Below are 18010 nucleotides of genomic sequence, written 5' to 3' on the forward strand. Positions count from 1 at the left end.
TCCTTAGTCGGCAGACCAATGAATTGCCTTCTCTGTTTAAATAGTCCTTGATGTCAACTTTTCTTCTTCACTCATAGCTCCCTCTAACGCCATGTTGGCTGTCATGACTTGACTTGTTGTTTTCATCAGTCTTACTACGGACTTGACAGGAGTGGCTCTCTTAAACCCCCCTGCGCCTTTGGAGACGCTTTATTCCGTTTTTGCGCGTACGCGTTTTGGATGATACGCGCGGAGTATGCATGCATCATTCCCGTGACTGTGCATTTGAAAGGAATACTACTTGGAAATAGCAGTTTTCAGACGCTTTTGGTTGTTGTTTTTGTGTTTTTTCCCTTGTCATATGTGCAACAAAATGTCAGATGTTCGCCTTTCTAATGCGAGCCCGACATTGGAGAGGGGGGTTGATGCGCGGCAGCAAGACAACCTCAGACCTCGGGTTCGCCGAAATCTTTTTGGCCGACCAAACCCAGAGGAGATACAGAGGAATTTGGATGCTGTAGTGCAGGAAGAAGTGCAGGCTTTTAGGGAGAGGTACAATTTCGACCCGGTGACCGACAGACCGCTGAGTCCGGGTAACTATGAGTGGCAAGAGGACAGCGACCCACCGGAGTTTTTTCTCAGACCGCCTCACGGGAGCCAGCGGCCCCAGCGAGATGTGGACTTGCCCGGCGATAACCAGCAGCAGGACGCCGAGGACAGGAGTGAACGGCGGTCGACTCGCCAACCAGACAGACACGGTTCAAAGAAAAGACGTCGAGGAGCTTTAGGTGATTTACCTTGACTTATTCAAGCTGTCACGCATTTTTAGTTTCCCTGTGCTGTGCGTCTCTGTAGAGTCGCTGTGCCGCAATGCAGAGGCGCCAAGCAACAAGTTGTGTCGGGGGTTGAACCAAAGGCTCCGATCGGTTCGATCACCGCGTCTGCAAACACACACAAGCGTGCTGGAGCAAATCACTGAGGGGGTGGGTGGGGGTACGAGCAAACAGAACATTTCTGCCCAAATGTTAAAAAGTTATCTGAACTCTAGTTGTTACTGAAGGTGTTAGTGCAGTGCACATTTACTCCAGAGATCAAATGCGCTTATTACACTGTAGTTTGCACACATTTCCTTCTCAGTCCTCGGGCCACTCGGTACAAGAGGCTAAAATTTCTTCACGGTTTGGCAGCAGCAGTCTGCCGTGTCTGTCAGGTGCTTTTTTAAAGGGGACGTGCAGCTCGACACGCCAACACCCTCACAACTTTTCTGCATGCTTATTTTATTTTTTATCATTTTATTTTTTTTGTCAGGTCCCTGCTCCGGCGAGTGTCAAAGTAAAAGGTTGCATTCCGACGAAGATGATGATGAAGACCAGTCGAACGGTACAGGAAGTCAGGCGGTTAAAGCCGCGGAGGAGAGACCCAGCAGGCCGGAGAGCAGCGCGGAGGTCCAGTGAAAAAAGTGCCAGGTTAGAAACCATTATCTCACTGTGCCTCTGATGTCAACTGATGTGAATGGATAATAACACACAGCTCTTCAGTGTGCCAATCACTAATTATCGGCTATTATTTCGGATGCCAATGGAGTTGTGTTTACTTGTTGCATCAGCATCAACCCAAAACCGTTGTAAACACTTCTTTCCTGCACAACTCTTAACACGTCATCACCTCTTCAAACACACATCATATTGTTTTGTTTTCCACAACCTTTCACACTATGACTGTTCACCCTCTGTGTGTGTGTGTGTGTGTGTGTGTGTGTGTGTGTGTGTGTGTGCGTGTGCGGGCGCGCGTGTGCGTGTGTGCGTGTATGTCTGCACGGGGGATATCAAACATGAGCAACTGCTTTTTCAATTGCACCATTCAACAGCCCGTTTCCTCTTTATGTCCCACAGAGCGGGGAGACCTGTTGCTGGTGGAATACTGTAGCCTTTTCTCATCATCTGACAGACGCGGGAGAAAATTTAAAAAAAAAAAAAAAAGAAAGAAAGAAAGAAAGAAAGAAAGAAAGAAAGAAAGAAAAAAATCAGCCTTTTCCTAAAGAGGGGGAGGAGGAGAGGCTGCACAAGCACTGAATATGTACACTATCAAGTTTTGGCACTCGTTTTAATTAAATTGCCTCAGAAGCAGCAGACAATGTAGCAGTGTGCAAATGGATTTTTGCTCATCTTTTTTTATCTACTACCTATGTTTCAGATGTAGCACATAAAAAAGCATGATATGCTTTTCATACCTTTTGTTAAATGTATTTGAATAAGTGTGTGAATTTGACTCGGGAAGTTGCAGTGCAATTTCCAACAGAGAAATATTATTTTGTTAAAAATGGTCATGTTGTATCATTATTCAGGTAATTGATGTAAGTTACAAATGCAGATTTCAAAAGTCAGGGTTATGTGAAAACAAAATGTCTTCACTTTTTCAATGGCTTTATTTGTCCCAGTGTTATATATCTTGTGTTTGAAGGCCCAGATGGCCACACTGTAAGTTGAGGGTCCATCTAACTGGGAACAGCCATGATAGATCAAGTTTACATGCAAATAATAATTCCTTATTTCCCCCTTTTTTTAATGTCATTATTTTATTTTTTTTTCTGGGTTTTTGCCAAAGTTTGTGCCTTTTAATTCTGGGTTTGAGGGGTGGGGTGGGAGGGTGGCTAAACTGCTGAGCAATATCCAACCAAATTTTAACAGTATTTGCTAATAATCCTAAGAATTAGCTTTTATTTTTAAATTAGGTGAAATAATTTTTTAGTGGCTTATAGGTCACATATCCCACCCCTTGTAATAAATTTTGTAGTCCAGGTTAACATAAGTAAAATATGTTAAAATCATAGGGCTACTTATTATGCAAATATGTGAATCAAAGATTTGTCTTTGTGGTGTGGAATTCATGTGGAACATGTAATTGCACTATTGTTAATTTCTCATTTTTGTGAAGGCAGAAAACAAAGTTACACTGCCTTATCTGGTGTCAAACTTTGAAGTGTACCTGTGTGCCTTTTTTTATTTTCTATTTTTTTGTTTTGAAAAACACTGAAAAAATTATACTAACTTATTTATGTTGAGCTTTTTTTGTGGGTGTATGTATAGCTTCCCAAAGCAACATTTTTGTGCATTTTTGTAAATATATATTTTCATTATTGTTTTTATGATAAATAAACTGTTGCAAAACTGAGCCTAATAATCGATTTTATACCCTGCGTATTTTGTATTTTGTCTTTTCTGCGGTCTGCATTAGGATTGATTAAAAAGTATCGCTGGTGTAATAAATGCATGTGCTCACTATTTTGATTGCACAGCACACAACCACTCCACCCTTAACAAACACACATACACTCGCATTTTAAGTTTAAACTGATCCACCCATGTAAACTGGCAGGCTGGTCATAGTGATTACAGTCTTAAACAAAGACCTGATAGCCATGTTATTAAATAGATTTAGTTTGTCCTTCAGTTAAGTGAATGACACAGTAGTGATAGGATCAGTAACTATACCATCATTGATCAACAGTGTAACCACTAATAAATCACTTCATGAATTTCCCTTCATGCTTTACAATAAGGCTTTAATGACCTTATAATATCTATATTATTCACAGTCATAATTCAGCTGTGATCTGATTTCTGTATGAACTTGACAACCAAAGCATTTCTGTAATATTCCCATAATCTACAAATAGGAACTCTATCTATTATGGAGTTCCTAATGCACCAACGATATTTGGTGTAATAAAAATATACATGTGCTGTGGAGCTAAAATCCAGCACACCGTGTAAATCTCGAGTGCAGCCACAGCACCAGAGTGCAGGCTGTGACTGTGCTGGATCGTCTCAGCCCAGCTCTGTCTCTAAAGTTGAAAACAACAAGGGTATGTCCTGAGGAAAAGAGGGAAAAAAAGTTTTTCGTGATTGGCTTTCCCTGGCTCCAATCACAGCAGAGAGAAGAAAAGCAGACCACTTATGAGCCAGCCAGTCAGAGGGCTGTGGGAGGGAGCCCAGGACAGTACAGGCTGTTCTTTTCATAAAACACACACCACCCAATTAGTTTCATTGGCTGACTCTTTCCTGTTGATACCAGCTTGTAGGAGTCAAATACAGAGTGAGAGAGAGAGAGAGAGTGAGCTATTCCTATAATATCTCGTACTGACTGTGAGTGTCTGCAGTAATTACTAGTGAGCTCATGGCCTTTTAAAAAAAACTTTTCGAGACAATCATGACACTTTTAAAAGTATATATATATTTTTTTTTTTGACAATATACATTTCTTACTTTTGACCTAAAGACATGACAAATGCCAGAATCGCATTTAAATGGATCAACATCAACATAATGCTTCCTCAGGATGCGGCATTGCATCATTGTAAGTTGAGGAGGTTTGTGTCTGTTTGCTTGATAGAGATCTCAAAAACCTGGTCCCTCATCTTGTTTTGTGTACTTCACACATTTCATACCAATTTGGCGGAAACAAATCATTAGTTTTTCATGTTGATCTGGATATGACAGCACCACCATGTGGTATTTTACAAAGCATCTGGCATTTGGATATGGGTATTTCGATAACTGATCTGAAAAAGAAGTTAAAAAAGTATTAGCCTAGTTTATCAAGGAAATCTTGGTTCAAGAAGAATCTATCAGTATAAGCTGTGTACATTTCCACCAAAAGATATTTTCTTATTTTTCACCATTAATCCGGCCTCCTACTAATATCCAAACTTGGATAATTCATGCCAATATCAGCTGTTAACTGTTTTTACACTTTTACCCTTCAGGTGCGACAACAGCAATATTATATTGTTATAAGTCTGGGTGTTATTGTCAACATTTTTGTTGACACAGACCAGAGGTGGGAATAAGTCACAAGCAAGTCTCACATGTAGCTTTATTTTAGCATAAACTAATATTTGCACTTGGAGTGTACAAAGGTATGTCTACATGTACGCCGATGACACTGTAATGTATCCTCATGATAGTCCTTAAAAAACATATTGCTGCTAATCTCATAAATACCAGGCTGAATCCCTGTTGTCTGCAACTAAACGTTCTTCAATAAACAGCTCTACTGCAGAACCCATCCATCCATTAGTTGTAAGGGGTTGTGTGGGGGGGCTGGAGCCTGTATATCCCAGCTATAGCTGCAGAACCTGAAGGTTTAAAATCACGACAAAGGTCACTGGTTGTAACTGAACCTAATTATCTTTTAATTCTTATCAGCTCCAGTCGGTCTGTCATGGTCACTGTGAAAAAAGTCTAAATTGAATCAAATCCCTTGTAGACAGTTTCAGATGCATAATAGGCTACATGTCAGATGAGGTGACCTTAGATGCACAGTAACCATTTCTCACAGGATTTATTGTTCAACACGCTGTGGTAGGGTAAACACACTACTTTAATCTGTGCTGGGAAAATTTGATTTTACACACAATTGTATCTCTTATGTTGTAAATTCTACATATAATTGCTTTATGCAACTTTGCCATAATTCACATGCTTGTGTCCGGTGTCATGAACTGTATTTTTTGCCTTTGTTTCTACTTAAAATGCAACTTTACTTAAAACGGATGAAAACCAACCTTTTGGCTACCTCTACACGTGCAGTATGCATACTGACAGTGTAAATCAAATGAACACAAACGTACATGGAGAGCCTCCAAGTACATTTCCATTTTGCTACATCAGTCAGGAATCATACATAGAATATGGCAGGTAGACTCCATTAAATGGACAAATAATGACCCTCTCTTCTCTGGTTAAATCAAGTCTTTGTCTTAAGGAAAATTTTTTTTACATTTAACTGGCTCATGACATTTAGCTGATGTTTGTTAGAAGCGACAGTGATTTCCGGTCAGTGAAATACCAATTTCCTCTTCATTTTCTCAGGTTTCCAGCTCCAGTATAAATGAAAATAACATATGAAGCAGATGCCGTTTCAAAAAAGCAAAATCAGCTAAGTGCTCAAATTTTATCTCTACTGTATAGAGGGGCAATTTCACTAGCATTAGTGAAAATGTATATTTGTGACCAATTATTTTTCTGAATCCTTCACCACAGCAAAACACAACACAATGACGAAGTCCAGCTTCTCAGATAAGGATGTGGCTTTTCTGCGTCTACCAGGGCCCAGAACCTTCAGGAGGTTGCAATTACATGTTGTTTGCTTTGTGTGCATGTAAAGCAAACGACCTGCTAGTCCCGACTGACTCAGAACAGAATGGCAGTCAACAGAATCGGAGCGCGGCAGACATTTTTTTGAGGTTGATGGTCTGTAGAAAGCATGGCAGAGGAGATGAAGACATGCTGTGTATTCCCTGCAAGTAGAAAAACAAAACACAACTTGAATTTAAGACTCACTATCTGTCAAATATGCAGTTGTGAGCCTGTATTAATCCTTAATCTAGGATTTAAGATATCTATTAAAAGCCACGCACAGCCATTGTTCATCCTCACAGGTGTTTTCACTCATTAGTTCAGCTCCAACCTGAGCAGAGGTCTAATTAGCTACAACTCAAATCACCTGTGTGGAAGTGCAGAGTCTTTAAAAAGGGTCATGATCTGCATTGTTCAGTGCAAGCAAGCTGCAATCCCTCTTGGTGCCTATCTTTTTGTTACTATACATGATGGTCAAGCAAAAAAGTTTGACACTTTAGTGGGTTTTTGTTTTTCAAAATAAGGTTGCAACTGATTTAAAATGCGGCTCTTGATTTAGAGGGTTAAACACTCCCGAAGGGGTGGTCAGTGTGAGGGAATGAGATAAACCTTCGACCTCAAGGTGGTGCAGGAAGAGAGGTAATAGATGATGCAGATATGACATCACCACTTCAATGGATTTCAGAGAGCGGTGCCAGGCATGACCTCAAAACCGCGGCCCATACAGAGTGTGGGCGTCTCTGTGTATGTTTGTTTGTCTTACCCTAGACTGACCCTGTTCATCGTTGTACTGAGAAAAACATGCACACATAAGCCGTGAGCTCATGCTGACTTTTAGCACTCTCTACTATATGTTTCAAGACGTATGAAGAGTTTAACCCGTCCCTGTGCGCACCAGTTCACTGTGAGCTGTCCTGAGTTTCCTTCCAAGTCAGGAAAGCACTTCCATATTCCCAGCGTTAAATTAGCAGGCCCCTAATTGCTGCTGCAGATAACGAGAGGAGAAATGGGTCATAAAAGTCTGACATCTTGGAGCTGACGCTATGAATAGATATTCAGCAGAGGACCTACAAAGTATGAGCTCATAACTTGGCAAACTCTGCTGGGGAGAAAAGGAGTGTTTCTTTTTTTTTTTTTCCTTTTTTTTAAATGTCTTGTTTTATTCTGGAAATACAACTTCCCCATCTGTTTCGTGTTGTTATTAATTTGTCTGATTTTTCTTTCTTTTTTTTTTTTTTTTTTTTTTTTTTTTACTTTTAATTTTTACAAGGGCAGGGCTGCTTTATTTTTCCGCTTCACTCTGCCTCATGGTCATGTGCTCTTGGCAGCGGTGAGAGTGGGAGAGATGAAGTGGAGAGACTTAGGAGGGAAGAAAGAAAAGAAGGAAGGAAGGAAGGAAAGAAAATGGACTTCAGCAGAGAAGGAGAGGGTTAAAGAGAGAGAAGAGAGGACAGGCTCCTTGGCTGTGTCTCGCTGCAGCCTGGCCAAATCACGTCCAGTGCAGGATGTAAACAAACTAATCTGCCAATGTGAAGTTTTTACACATTTTGGTTTTGCTCTGGGCTGTGTGACTCATGCAGCCTGGCTGTGTGACCTCAGATGCTGGCCGGCCTGCTGCTACAGTGCTGGAGTGTTTAGTTTGCCTTGCAGCAGGGGTCACCAAGACAGTGCAGGCCTGCTGTGTTCTCTGCTAATGCATTCAAATGCTCTTCAATAGAGAGGACAGAAAAAACACTGAGTACTGTGAGTTTTCTGTGCAAACAGGCAGGGTTTAAAATTTAATATTATCCACCTTCACAGACAGGCTGCTTCAAGTTGAAATCCTTAAGGTTTCAGGTTGGTTCGTAGTTGCCAGTGGTAATAGGGAGTGTAATACTACAGCACACTGTTTTTATCAGAAACAGAGGAGAAAGTGTCGCATCTATTTACAGCTCCGCCAAACAAACTCATGTTGTTTTTGTAGAGGCATTTTTTAATGAACAGTCATGGTTAGTGCTTACCTCATTATGTTTCCGATGAGTACTTCAAAATAAAAGCCACCCTGTGTTTCACTGGTTGAATGTGTTTAATGTGAAGCAGCAGCAGTAGGAAATGTTTGGGTTGGATTGGCAGTTAATACAGCTCTGAAACACAGTAAAGACAGTCAACAGTGAGGCTGATATCAATGACATACAATCACAGACAGTAATGCTGGAGGGCAATTTAAAATCAGCTTGGGTATGGAGTCCATCACTAATAATGAAAAACTATGTACAGAGGTGGTTGCAGAATCTAAATACAGTGAATAGGCCATAAAAATGGTTTCTTGGGGATTATAACTTTGATTGCTGTATTTTAGATATAGTATAAAATAAATGTACAGTATATTTTAAACATTTTTTCTAGAATAAACACATTGTATTCATGCAATGGAAATATTCTCTTGCGTTTTTAAGACCAACACACACACATGAACACCATCCTAGACCCTCTTCTGTTCTTTGCGGGTCACATGTCTTTGATTTCTTTCATCTGGCCCCAAGGGTTCGATGACGTGTGTCTTGAGAAGAGGAAGGAAGAACAACCCGGCTGAAATAAGGCAACGATCAACTGCTGAGGTGACTCGTGCTCTAGCTAATAACCTGGGGTCATGTCTTTTCCACGTATACATCACAGTTAAGGCAGCTGAGGGAGGGCACGTGAGCCATAGCCAGCCACAATGTTACTCTTAGGAGTGTGTGTCAAACCCAGACATTACATGTGTGTCTGCACGCTGGTGTGTGTGTGTGTGTGTGTGTAAACACTTCATGAAATAATGCAGATTAGCGCATGTGAGCATGTATTTTGTGAGAAGTTTGGTTTGCTGACCTCCATAATGGCTGCTCATGCTTTGACTTTGGTGAGAAATAGCTAGATCAGCTATCTTTTTGACTGTGATGTGATATTATATTAATGACGTATTTGAAAGGCTGTTCCACACTGCCAAGATGACTCTGTGGTTGTATCTGTCGGTGTATAACATCAAAGTGTTTGCAACTTGTGAAAAAGTCTGAAAGGAGAACTGACCGTAGATGATCTGTGAACAGTTGACCCCTGAGCTGGGATTTTCTGGCAGTGAGTAATGTTTGACCTGAGGACAGACGTGTGGCTGCAGGAAGTATCAGCGTTCACAGGTTCAGGGTGAGGGCAACCAAACTCCACTAATGTGTGATTGGGTGAGTTTGGGTCATGACCCTCTGAGAAGGCAAATGTTAAAGGCTAAATCCCTAAATGAAGGCAGCAGGGAAATGATTCTCTTCTACGGAGAGGGCAAGATTAACTTTAAAGTCATGATTACTTGATGTTACTGCCAAACATTTTTAGCAAAACATGCCAGAAGTTTTTACATAGATTTCCTACCTTTCTTCCAGCCAATTGTTTCCATTCACCTCACTGTAGTATGAAAATCATACTAATGCGACCTGAAAGTCTCATGAGATAGGAAACCACCACAGTGCATATTCATATACTCTGTTGCTCATAAAGTTGGAATAAAATATTTTTTACCTCTTTCCATGAAATGATTGTGACAATGTGATTTATTTCATTTCACCTGGGCAATTGGGACACATAATGTAATCATTGCACCTGGTCAAAAGTGATTACTGATGCATTTAAATAGGAATAAACAGAGGATTGTGTCTGAAAACAAAATTATTCCAACTTTATGGGCAACAGTATATTATTTTCAAATCAAGCTTTCATTATTGTCACTTGATTATGCAGTTTCTAGAAAGGACTAGTTTGAAACCTCTCCATGATTGTTAAAGGAGCTATGTTATGGTATGTTTTGCTATTGCTACGTAACCAACATTAGCATTAACAGCTGTTTACTTGCTAGTCTAGAAGAAAAATTGTGAGTTCAACATCAAACTTCATCACTTTACTCACCAAAAGCTGTCTCCAGTGTTTCAAAGTTTTGCTTCTACTTCTATCACTTCTTTTCTTGTACTGAAGTTAGCATGCTAGCCAGCTAGCTCCAGCCCGGTTGGGCTGTCTGTTCACTTTCCGATACTGAGTCACTGTTGAGTCCAGTCTTCCCTGAAGAAGCAACACTGCTCAGAGAGCATGTTATATTTACAACAATGGCTGATGCTCTTGGCAAAACTGGTAAGAAAACATGTAGGCTATGTAGTAATAGCAAAACTTACAACTAGCTCCTTTTAAACATCAGTTAGTTCCAGAGAACTACCATCAAAGTGTTTAATAATGAAAAATGTACTGTACTTCACTTGTAATGTGGTTCATTTGTCCAAGGTAATTTTCTGTGACCATAGACCCAGAGTTAAACCTCCCATGATGAACTTCTTCTGATTGCATACATATTCAAACTCCTTAGCTAGACCGAGAGTTGCTGTGGCTCACCAGGGTGACACTGTCTCATACATCATCTCAGTCTCCTCTTTCCCCTTCCACGTTTTTCCATTTTTGTTTCTTCGTCTTGTCCCTATATATAAAAGCATAAACAGGTAAGAAAGGATACTGTAGGTGAAAGGCCGCAGGTTCGCAGTGGGTGATGAATCTGAATCTGCTGGCAAGCATGTTGCTTACTTCAGAGAATTGACCTCCTCCAGGGTAGACCAACTTGTGTGTGTGTGTGTGTGTGTGTGTGTGTGTGTGTGTGTGTGTGTGTGTAAAAATGTATGACCCGAGGCTGAGTGACAAATCTACTGAAGCCCTCATGGGTGAAAGCCATGAACTCTGAGCAACAGCTGGAAATGGATAAAACTGTATTTCTTCTTTCTGGGGATGATTGAGATATTTCAGTCTATACCCACCAGATTTCTTTTGAAGCATATATCCTTGAAACACCTCCTGTCAGATTGTTTCCCAGAATGTCTATCACCACCGCAGCACAATTGGTATGTGCTTGTTGCATCGAGTTGACGATTTCTACATGTAGGTGGAAAGAGAAACGGTAAGCGATAACATAATTACAGCAGAAGAGCAGGTTTTTTAGGTCTGCTTGCAAGCTTGTGAGAAAGTATGATTGAGTTTTTTTGTGCACTATGGTGTCTTCAGATAAGCTATTGCTATGCTGTTCTCAGGAAATTGCAGAAAAACCCTGAGGTTTAGAGTTGTATCAGATAGTTAAAAGATTTCTGCTATAAATTTCCATTGTAGCTGCACTGTAAACATCCCGGTGTGATGTTACATAATCTATATCTGACCACTTATCCACAGCAGTAGATAGAATACATTCTAAACATGATTTATCTTTAAAAACCAGACTAAATCTCAAACAATATTAACAATAAGATAATTAATCACATTTTCTGGGCCTGTTTTACCTTGGAAAGTTTTGTTACACCCTTAAACAGTAATGTTGAAAATACTCTTTAACTTACAACATCAGCTCAGAGGAGTAGTTACACATGCACAAACACAACCCACACTCAGGCCTGGGAGCTGCCCAGTGCAACCACAACCACAGTTGGGAGTCCAGTTCAGCGAGAGGCAAGCGCATCCCGTTCACTTCAACTGCCCACATTTATCCTTTCTGTCTCAGTTTACCCGGAGAGATGAATTCCAGATGTGAAAACTCCACATCTGCAGCTTCGGCTCCATGCTGCTGTTGATTTGTATCAGCATTTTGCTATGAGAGAAGATGAGCATTAGTCATAGTGACTGGTTTGCTAAGTTGAAAATAGGTATTGGAGGCGGTTTTCTTGATGAGTGATTAACCGCAGCAAAAGGTGAGCTGTGGTATGTCACATCTTTTGTCTGATGCTTTTATGTTTTACAAATCATAGAATGAGTGAGTTTTGCTCAAGGACAACTTCGCTGTTGCAGGGATTCAACTTGCAACATTTTAAATACAGCACAGCCTTGACAATCCTGAAGTATATGTAGGTTATTAGCTAATTGTTGCTTGTTGTGTGCCATTTGTGGGAGATGCATTGCTGCATGGTGAGAGATGGACAGACACAGGTAAAGACGTTATTTTGGAAATAGGAGATTTGGAGTTTGGTTTTTGAGGGTGTGAGAAAAAAGAAGAGAAAGAAAGAAGACAGGCGTCTGCAGATTGTTTTTTTTTTTTTTTTTTTTCTGTGGTATCACCAATCACCCACACGTTTACCAGCCCCATGCACTCTCACTCTTACATTCTCACACTCGTATACAAACATAGACAGATACACACACACACACACACACACACACACACACACACACATAAACACTGCCAAGAGGTACCGCTTCCCACCCACTCTTGAAGCAGCGCTTTTATGTAGAGACTAGAGATTAACATTTTGAACCAAGCAACACTTGCAAAGAGGACATCCGATGACTTTTGGCATTGATCAGATCAAACAAGGCAAAACCTGCACCCACGCTTGAAATGGTGAACCACGTTGTGTGTGTGTGTGTGTGTATGTGTGTGAGAGAGAGAGAGAGTGGAGAGAGAAAGCGACATGTCTGTCTGCTGCTAAACCACAAGCAAAATGTCACATCCTGAGTTCTTTTTCTCACAAATAAACAAAAATATTTCACTTATTTGAATTGTTTTCAGACAGTTCAAGGGTTTCCAAAGTAACCACATTAAACCAAGTGAAAAATAAAGATAAAAATCTGTTTGTAGTTAAGAATTGCATGATATTATTATATCACTAGTCAGGAAAACAAATCAACATGGGCAGCACCAGCCGCCTGTCTCTCCTCTTGACATTAACCATCTGTTCATGATAAATGTGTACACACACACACACACACACACACACACATACATACACACACGCACATACATACACACACACACACACACACACACACACACACACACACACACACACACACACACACACACATTAATCCTCAGTGAAGTCAACATGACACACCTGCGAGCACTAATCCAAAAAGCAAACCAAATGGCTGACTTTTTTTTTATGATTGATGATGATGCATGTAGCCTCTGATAAGCTGTAATGTGGCTTTATTGGTCAACTATTAACTGTAATTAAGCTCTGGGATCACATGTAAGCAAATGTATGCTGGGCTTGCCTCAAGTGCACTGGCCCAAAAAGCAGTCTGCCGTACACAAACCACTGACAGATGGATGAAAAATCTAACTCCATGTTATTTTTGGTAATGTGCAGAGTTCAAAGTTTAGGTATTAATGACAGCAATTGTTTGTCTCTGATAAAGTCTCCAGTTCTTTCATTTCTCCTGAATTATATGAGCTGTGTCATAAGTGATAGAATCTGATTTTTCCTAGGATTTCATTTCTGATTTTTATAACATTTTGAAGCTCATTCTTTGAAGGAAACTCTCTGTATGTTCTTGATTTCCCTATTGTCCTTGAGCTATTGATTCTGCATTACAGTATGTTGACTTATCCTACAATTTATTACACATTTGCTTATCTTTCTACTATAAGCTGCCAATGTTTTAGTTACCAGCAGCAATGCCAATTCTTTCACAGCCATGAGGAAAAAGCGCTTCTCAGAGAGATTTTTGGAATTGAATTTGAATTATTATTATATTTTTTGTTGTTATCAACTGCTTGATCTGGGAGAGCTGAATCTTGAATAAACATTTAGTTTGAAACCAGACAGGTAGGTTGGCTTCCATCCTTTGTGATAGTGGGTTTCCAGACGGTTACAACCATGTGTAGCTATCTCTCCAATTAAAAATATAGCTTTTGCTCATAGTGTAAATTTGCACATGCATTTTTGTACCTGTAACCTGAGCTGTGTTTACACTGGTGATAGTAGTTGAGAATACCATAGCTGGGCCAAGATAAAAGCAACACTGATGTGTGGTTTTACAGTCTTTTAAATCATATCTGCTCTTTACACTGTTCACAAGAACTGACATCGCTTATCTGTATTCAGTGTGTGTGTGTTCAGCTTGGCACAGAGAGCCTGTTGTTTTCTGTCTAGAACAAGGCTTACTTCTATAAGCAGCCCGGTCACACAGGTTACAGCTGTCACTCACCTACTGCTTTGTGGACAGAATTATTGCAGACAATTCATCGTTGCTGAAAGAATAATGTTCTCAATATTCTATATTTTTTCTTATTGTCAACAAACCCCATCAAAAGACCAAAACCAACTATGTGTAAGTCTGAACACTTCCTGACTTCCCCCAGCATGTCAGCCACAAGCGCATTTACTTCTACTCAAACAAGAGAAATGGTGTATTTGTTGAGGATTATTTTCTGAGTTGTGGTGGTTTGGTTCAGGTATAAATACTTTTGATATCTGATGTGGCCAAGACAACACATCTTACATACAAGGTCTGACAGACTATAACCCAGGCCTTGATGTGTGTGCATACCTACTGCAGCAGGACATGTTCATGATAATGCTGCAACATGTCAGCTAGTGCAACAGTGTGGCTCTCTGATTTGATTATTATAGTTTTTGGACAACATTTAAGATCTATGGCAGGAATAAAGAATAGTGGATCATCTGCAAATGTGATGACACTAGACAATCAAGAAAAGACAAAGGAGCAAGGATAACAAACTGACTGCGCTCTAAATCCTGTATTTCAGGAGTTTTTATTAAGAGCGATGGGTTTCTATACAAACACAACATTTTCTGCCAATGTTAGAATAATTTTGGTTACTTCATGCTAGATTTTGGTCAGACTCTGTTGGAAAAAGACAATGTCACTGTTAAACTCTTACCAAGTAGTTTATAAGTATGATTTTTTCCCCAAAAAACTTTAGTTGTGTGTATATATATGTGTGTGTGTGTGTGTGTGTGTGTGTGTGTGTGTGTGTGTGTGTGTGTGTTATATGAATATTAAATGTTATAGAGAAAAAACAGGTATTTAAACTAAAGTTTTGGAGACTTAAACTATGAACATTTGTGTGTAATATTAATTTCAGTGCTGAATGCATAAAAAAGTCTGGACATGTGTATGATTAGCATTGAAAATTAAAAATGTCTAACTTATTTCTAGGTTATTGTATGGATTGTATGACATTTATACTGCATTGCACACTAATACTATATTTAATGAATCTTTTAGTTATCTCTGATCTCCATTAGTATTAGTGATGATTGCAACAAATAGTTTGGCTTTAGGCCGCAGTTGGTGGTAAATCTTAATGTTTTACCGCCACTTCCTCTGTTATAGCAGCTAACCACACAGAACAAAACAGGACCACTGACTGATCTATTGTTGTTTCTGCCAAAGAGATTGGTAGACAAACTTACAGGCCACTGCAAAAATTTAACCAGAGTATGACTGGTGGCTGTTGTTAATTTCCCAACCTGTCTGTCACCCAGGCCATTTTTGCAACTGAGTGCATTCTGAGCTTCCTCTATGGCTCCAAAGAGGCCTATAAAATGAGCCATAATTGTTATGTAGATGAGCGATGAGGTTATGTCCTCGGGTGTATAAATATATCTTTATATGAGAGCATGGTAGGTAATGAGCAGTCATTATGATAGTGGCTGTCTTAGATTGCACACTGAGTCACATCCCAAGGGCTCCGTGCTGCAGTATAAACACACACACGCACACACACACTCGTACACACAAGAGGCAGGCAGCTTTCTATCAGGCCTGCAAATCGATGGAAGGAAAGAAGGAGAAAGAAAGAAGGAAAGCTAACAAGAGCAAATAGCTGAAACCGCAACTTTTCACTGGTCTAACAGAAAGGGAGATAAATGGAGAGAAGGAGTTAGACACAGAGACAGAGAGAGAAAAGAGTGAAAGAAATACAGAAATCCTACCACCCAACTGCAGGAATGTCTTGGCTTTCGCAGGCAACTTCTGCCATTAATAGAGAAAGAGAGGGAGGACTGGTGTGTTTGGCAGCAGCAGCCTCTAAATCAAACACAAGAGCTTCAGCAAAGGGAAACCACTGCAAGGAAACCATGAATTTGATTTCGACGTTATCTATGTCAGTTCTCCTATCTTGTGTTCCGCACTGGAGTTTCTGTGCCTTCTGCTGTAATCTAACATTTACACACTTTTCTGGGGTCTGATAAAACCAGAAGGCCACTATTATCATTTTCACCACCAGAAGCACACACAGATTTACACAGCAGCCACACCCTCCTCACAAAAACGTACACCAAACTGACACCACACAGCACAACCACATCTGTACTGGCACCAAGAAAAAAAACTTATGAGGACAAATAATCAGTTTCTTTGTCTTGTAGTGTTTATGTATCATTTACTGAGCCTTCTGTTTCTGTGAATTGTTTCCCTGCACTTAAAGAAGCTCAGCATTGCTTACACTGCAACTAAAAGGCCATCTTAAAGCTGCACTAATTAATATTCTTAAATTAACAATGGATCAAATTGCTATGTGTAATGTGAAAAGTGCCTAGTGTCATAGTGATTAATCCGCAGAAAATTATCACCCGCAGTTCATCTAAGTCCCACAGAGCATTTTGGCTTCTTTCAGCCCACTGTTTTGGTTTTCTGGTCTGCAACTTTACTGTTTTAGTTCATTGTCACCACTCTCTTTTTTTTTTAAAATTTTTTTAAAGCTTTTTATGTCTTTATTGGACAGTATAGTGGAGAGAGACAGGAAACGGGGAGGCAGAGAGAGGGGGAATGACATGCAGCGAAAGGCCATCCGATGCGGGATTCAAACCGGGGCCAACTGCAACGAGGACTGTAGCCTCTACACATGGGGCGCCTGCTTAGACCACTACGCCACACGACGCCCCGTCACCACTCTCTTTAATCTAGACACAGCAGCAGCTGTTTTAAGCAACAACAAAAAAAAGACACAGCACAGAACCTGCCCTGCTCCGAGTAAATAACAAACTTATAAACTATAGTCTGTGAGCACAGTGGAGCATTTAGCAGCTAAAAAGCCAGATATTTCCCCCAGGAGTTGGTGAAATGAAAGAGAATGTTAAATTTTAAATTCATCAAGTGGCCAGAAACAAGACTTAACATGAATGCTAATATTGCTCTGTATCTGCTGGATGTGTAACTAACTTACTTTTGTCAGGTGATAATATGTCAGTGTTGTGTTTATAGTTTGCTCCATTGCCAATTGAATTATTAATTAATACAGGTTTAAAAAGCTGTGGTATTTCATATTTGCGTTACTATGGAGCTTTTTTTTTTCTGCCACTAGCATTCGCACAAAGGCACAGACAAATACGAGCATGAGGATGACATGATACACATTCCTGCTGACTGTTGAGGGCGTTAATGCAAATCAGTGTTGCATGCATGCCATAAACACAAAGAACAGGTAACATTAGGACATCTTATCTGACTGGATCATTTGCATGTTAGGCCCATTTGTTAAAGGTCCCATATTTCACACATTTCCAGTGTTTTATTTGTGGTCTCAAGTACCCAAAACCATCTCAATATAGTTTCACATCTGGTCAACATTGTCATCAGTGTCAGTGAGACTTGAAATGAGCCAAACAGATGGTCAAATTCAACCTAAAATGCTTCAATATTTCAGAAAAAATACACCTCTCTAATATTACTATGCTTGGGAAGGCTGTGCTAGCTCAGTGATGGAATGATTGCTTGGTGTTGTGTTGTTAAAGTAAAAACAACAACAAAAAAAGGTTGAAGGCTGGGCCTGGGTGGGCAATGCTGGCAGCATAGCTGAGGGCGGTGACTCTACTGTGACTTGTGACATCACAAAATTAAAGGAAGTCCTGACGACTCCTTTTTAAGACATTTCTCTGTGGATTGAGTGCTTTAACACTTTCACAGTATTTATACAGACATGTAAATCTCACTTTCTACAACTTGGGACCTTTAACTGCCCTATGTAATGTAAATATTTAACTCACATTTACCTTAGAGACAGGCCATGTCTATCAATAGAAAAGTGGGACTATATGACATCCCTCGATTTCACAGTATTCCCCTGATTGACACTTAGCGGCAGTAACAAGCCATGAAATGTAGCAATGTACCAGGAA

At 40.1% G+C, this 18010-nt stretch overlaps 1 protein-coding gene across 1 annotated transcript; it reads left to right on the forward strand.

Moving 5' to 3' along the window:
* The first annotated feature begins 60 nt into the window (after positions 1–60).
* cdkn1ba (cyclin dependent kinase inhibitor 1Ba) lies at positions 61–3168 on the forward strand. Its single transcript, XM_056368134.1, has 3 exons — positions 61–767; positions 1288–1445; positions 1872–3168. Exons 1-2 carry the CDS (start codon positions 341–343, stop codon positions 1431–1433), a joined length of 573 nt encoding a protein of 190 aa, XP_056224109.1. The 5' UTR covers positions 61–340; the 3' UTR covers positions 1434–1445; positions 1872–3168.
* Positions 3169–18010: the final 14842 nt, after the last annotated feature.

The sequence above is a fragment of the Seriola aureovittata genome, chromosome 22, assembly GCF_021018895.1.
Source record: "Seriola aureovittata isolate HTS-2021-v1 ecotype China chromosome 22, ASM2101889v1, whole genome shotgun sequence".
In the NCBI taxonomy this organism is placed as follows: Eukaryota; Metazoa; Chordata; class Actinopteri; order Carangiformes; family Carangidae; genus Seriola; species Seriola aureovittata.

What these genes read in the sequence shown, in the direction of transcription:
- cdkn1ba (XM_056368134.1), top strand. Translation starts at nt 341, where the DNA reads ATGTGCAACAAAATGTCAGATGTTCGCCTTTCTAATGCGAGCCCGACA. An exon ending in AAGACGTCGAGGAGCTTTAG is followed by an intron (nt 768 to 1,287) that starts GTGATTTACCTT and finishes TTTTTTTGTCAG; the next exon opens with GTCCCTGCTCCGGCGAGTGT.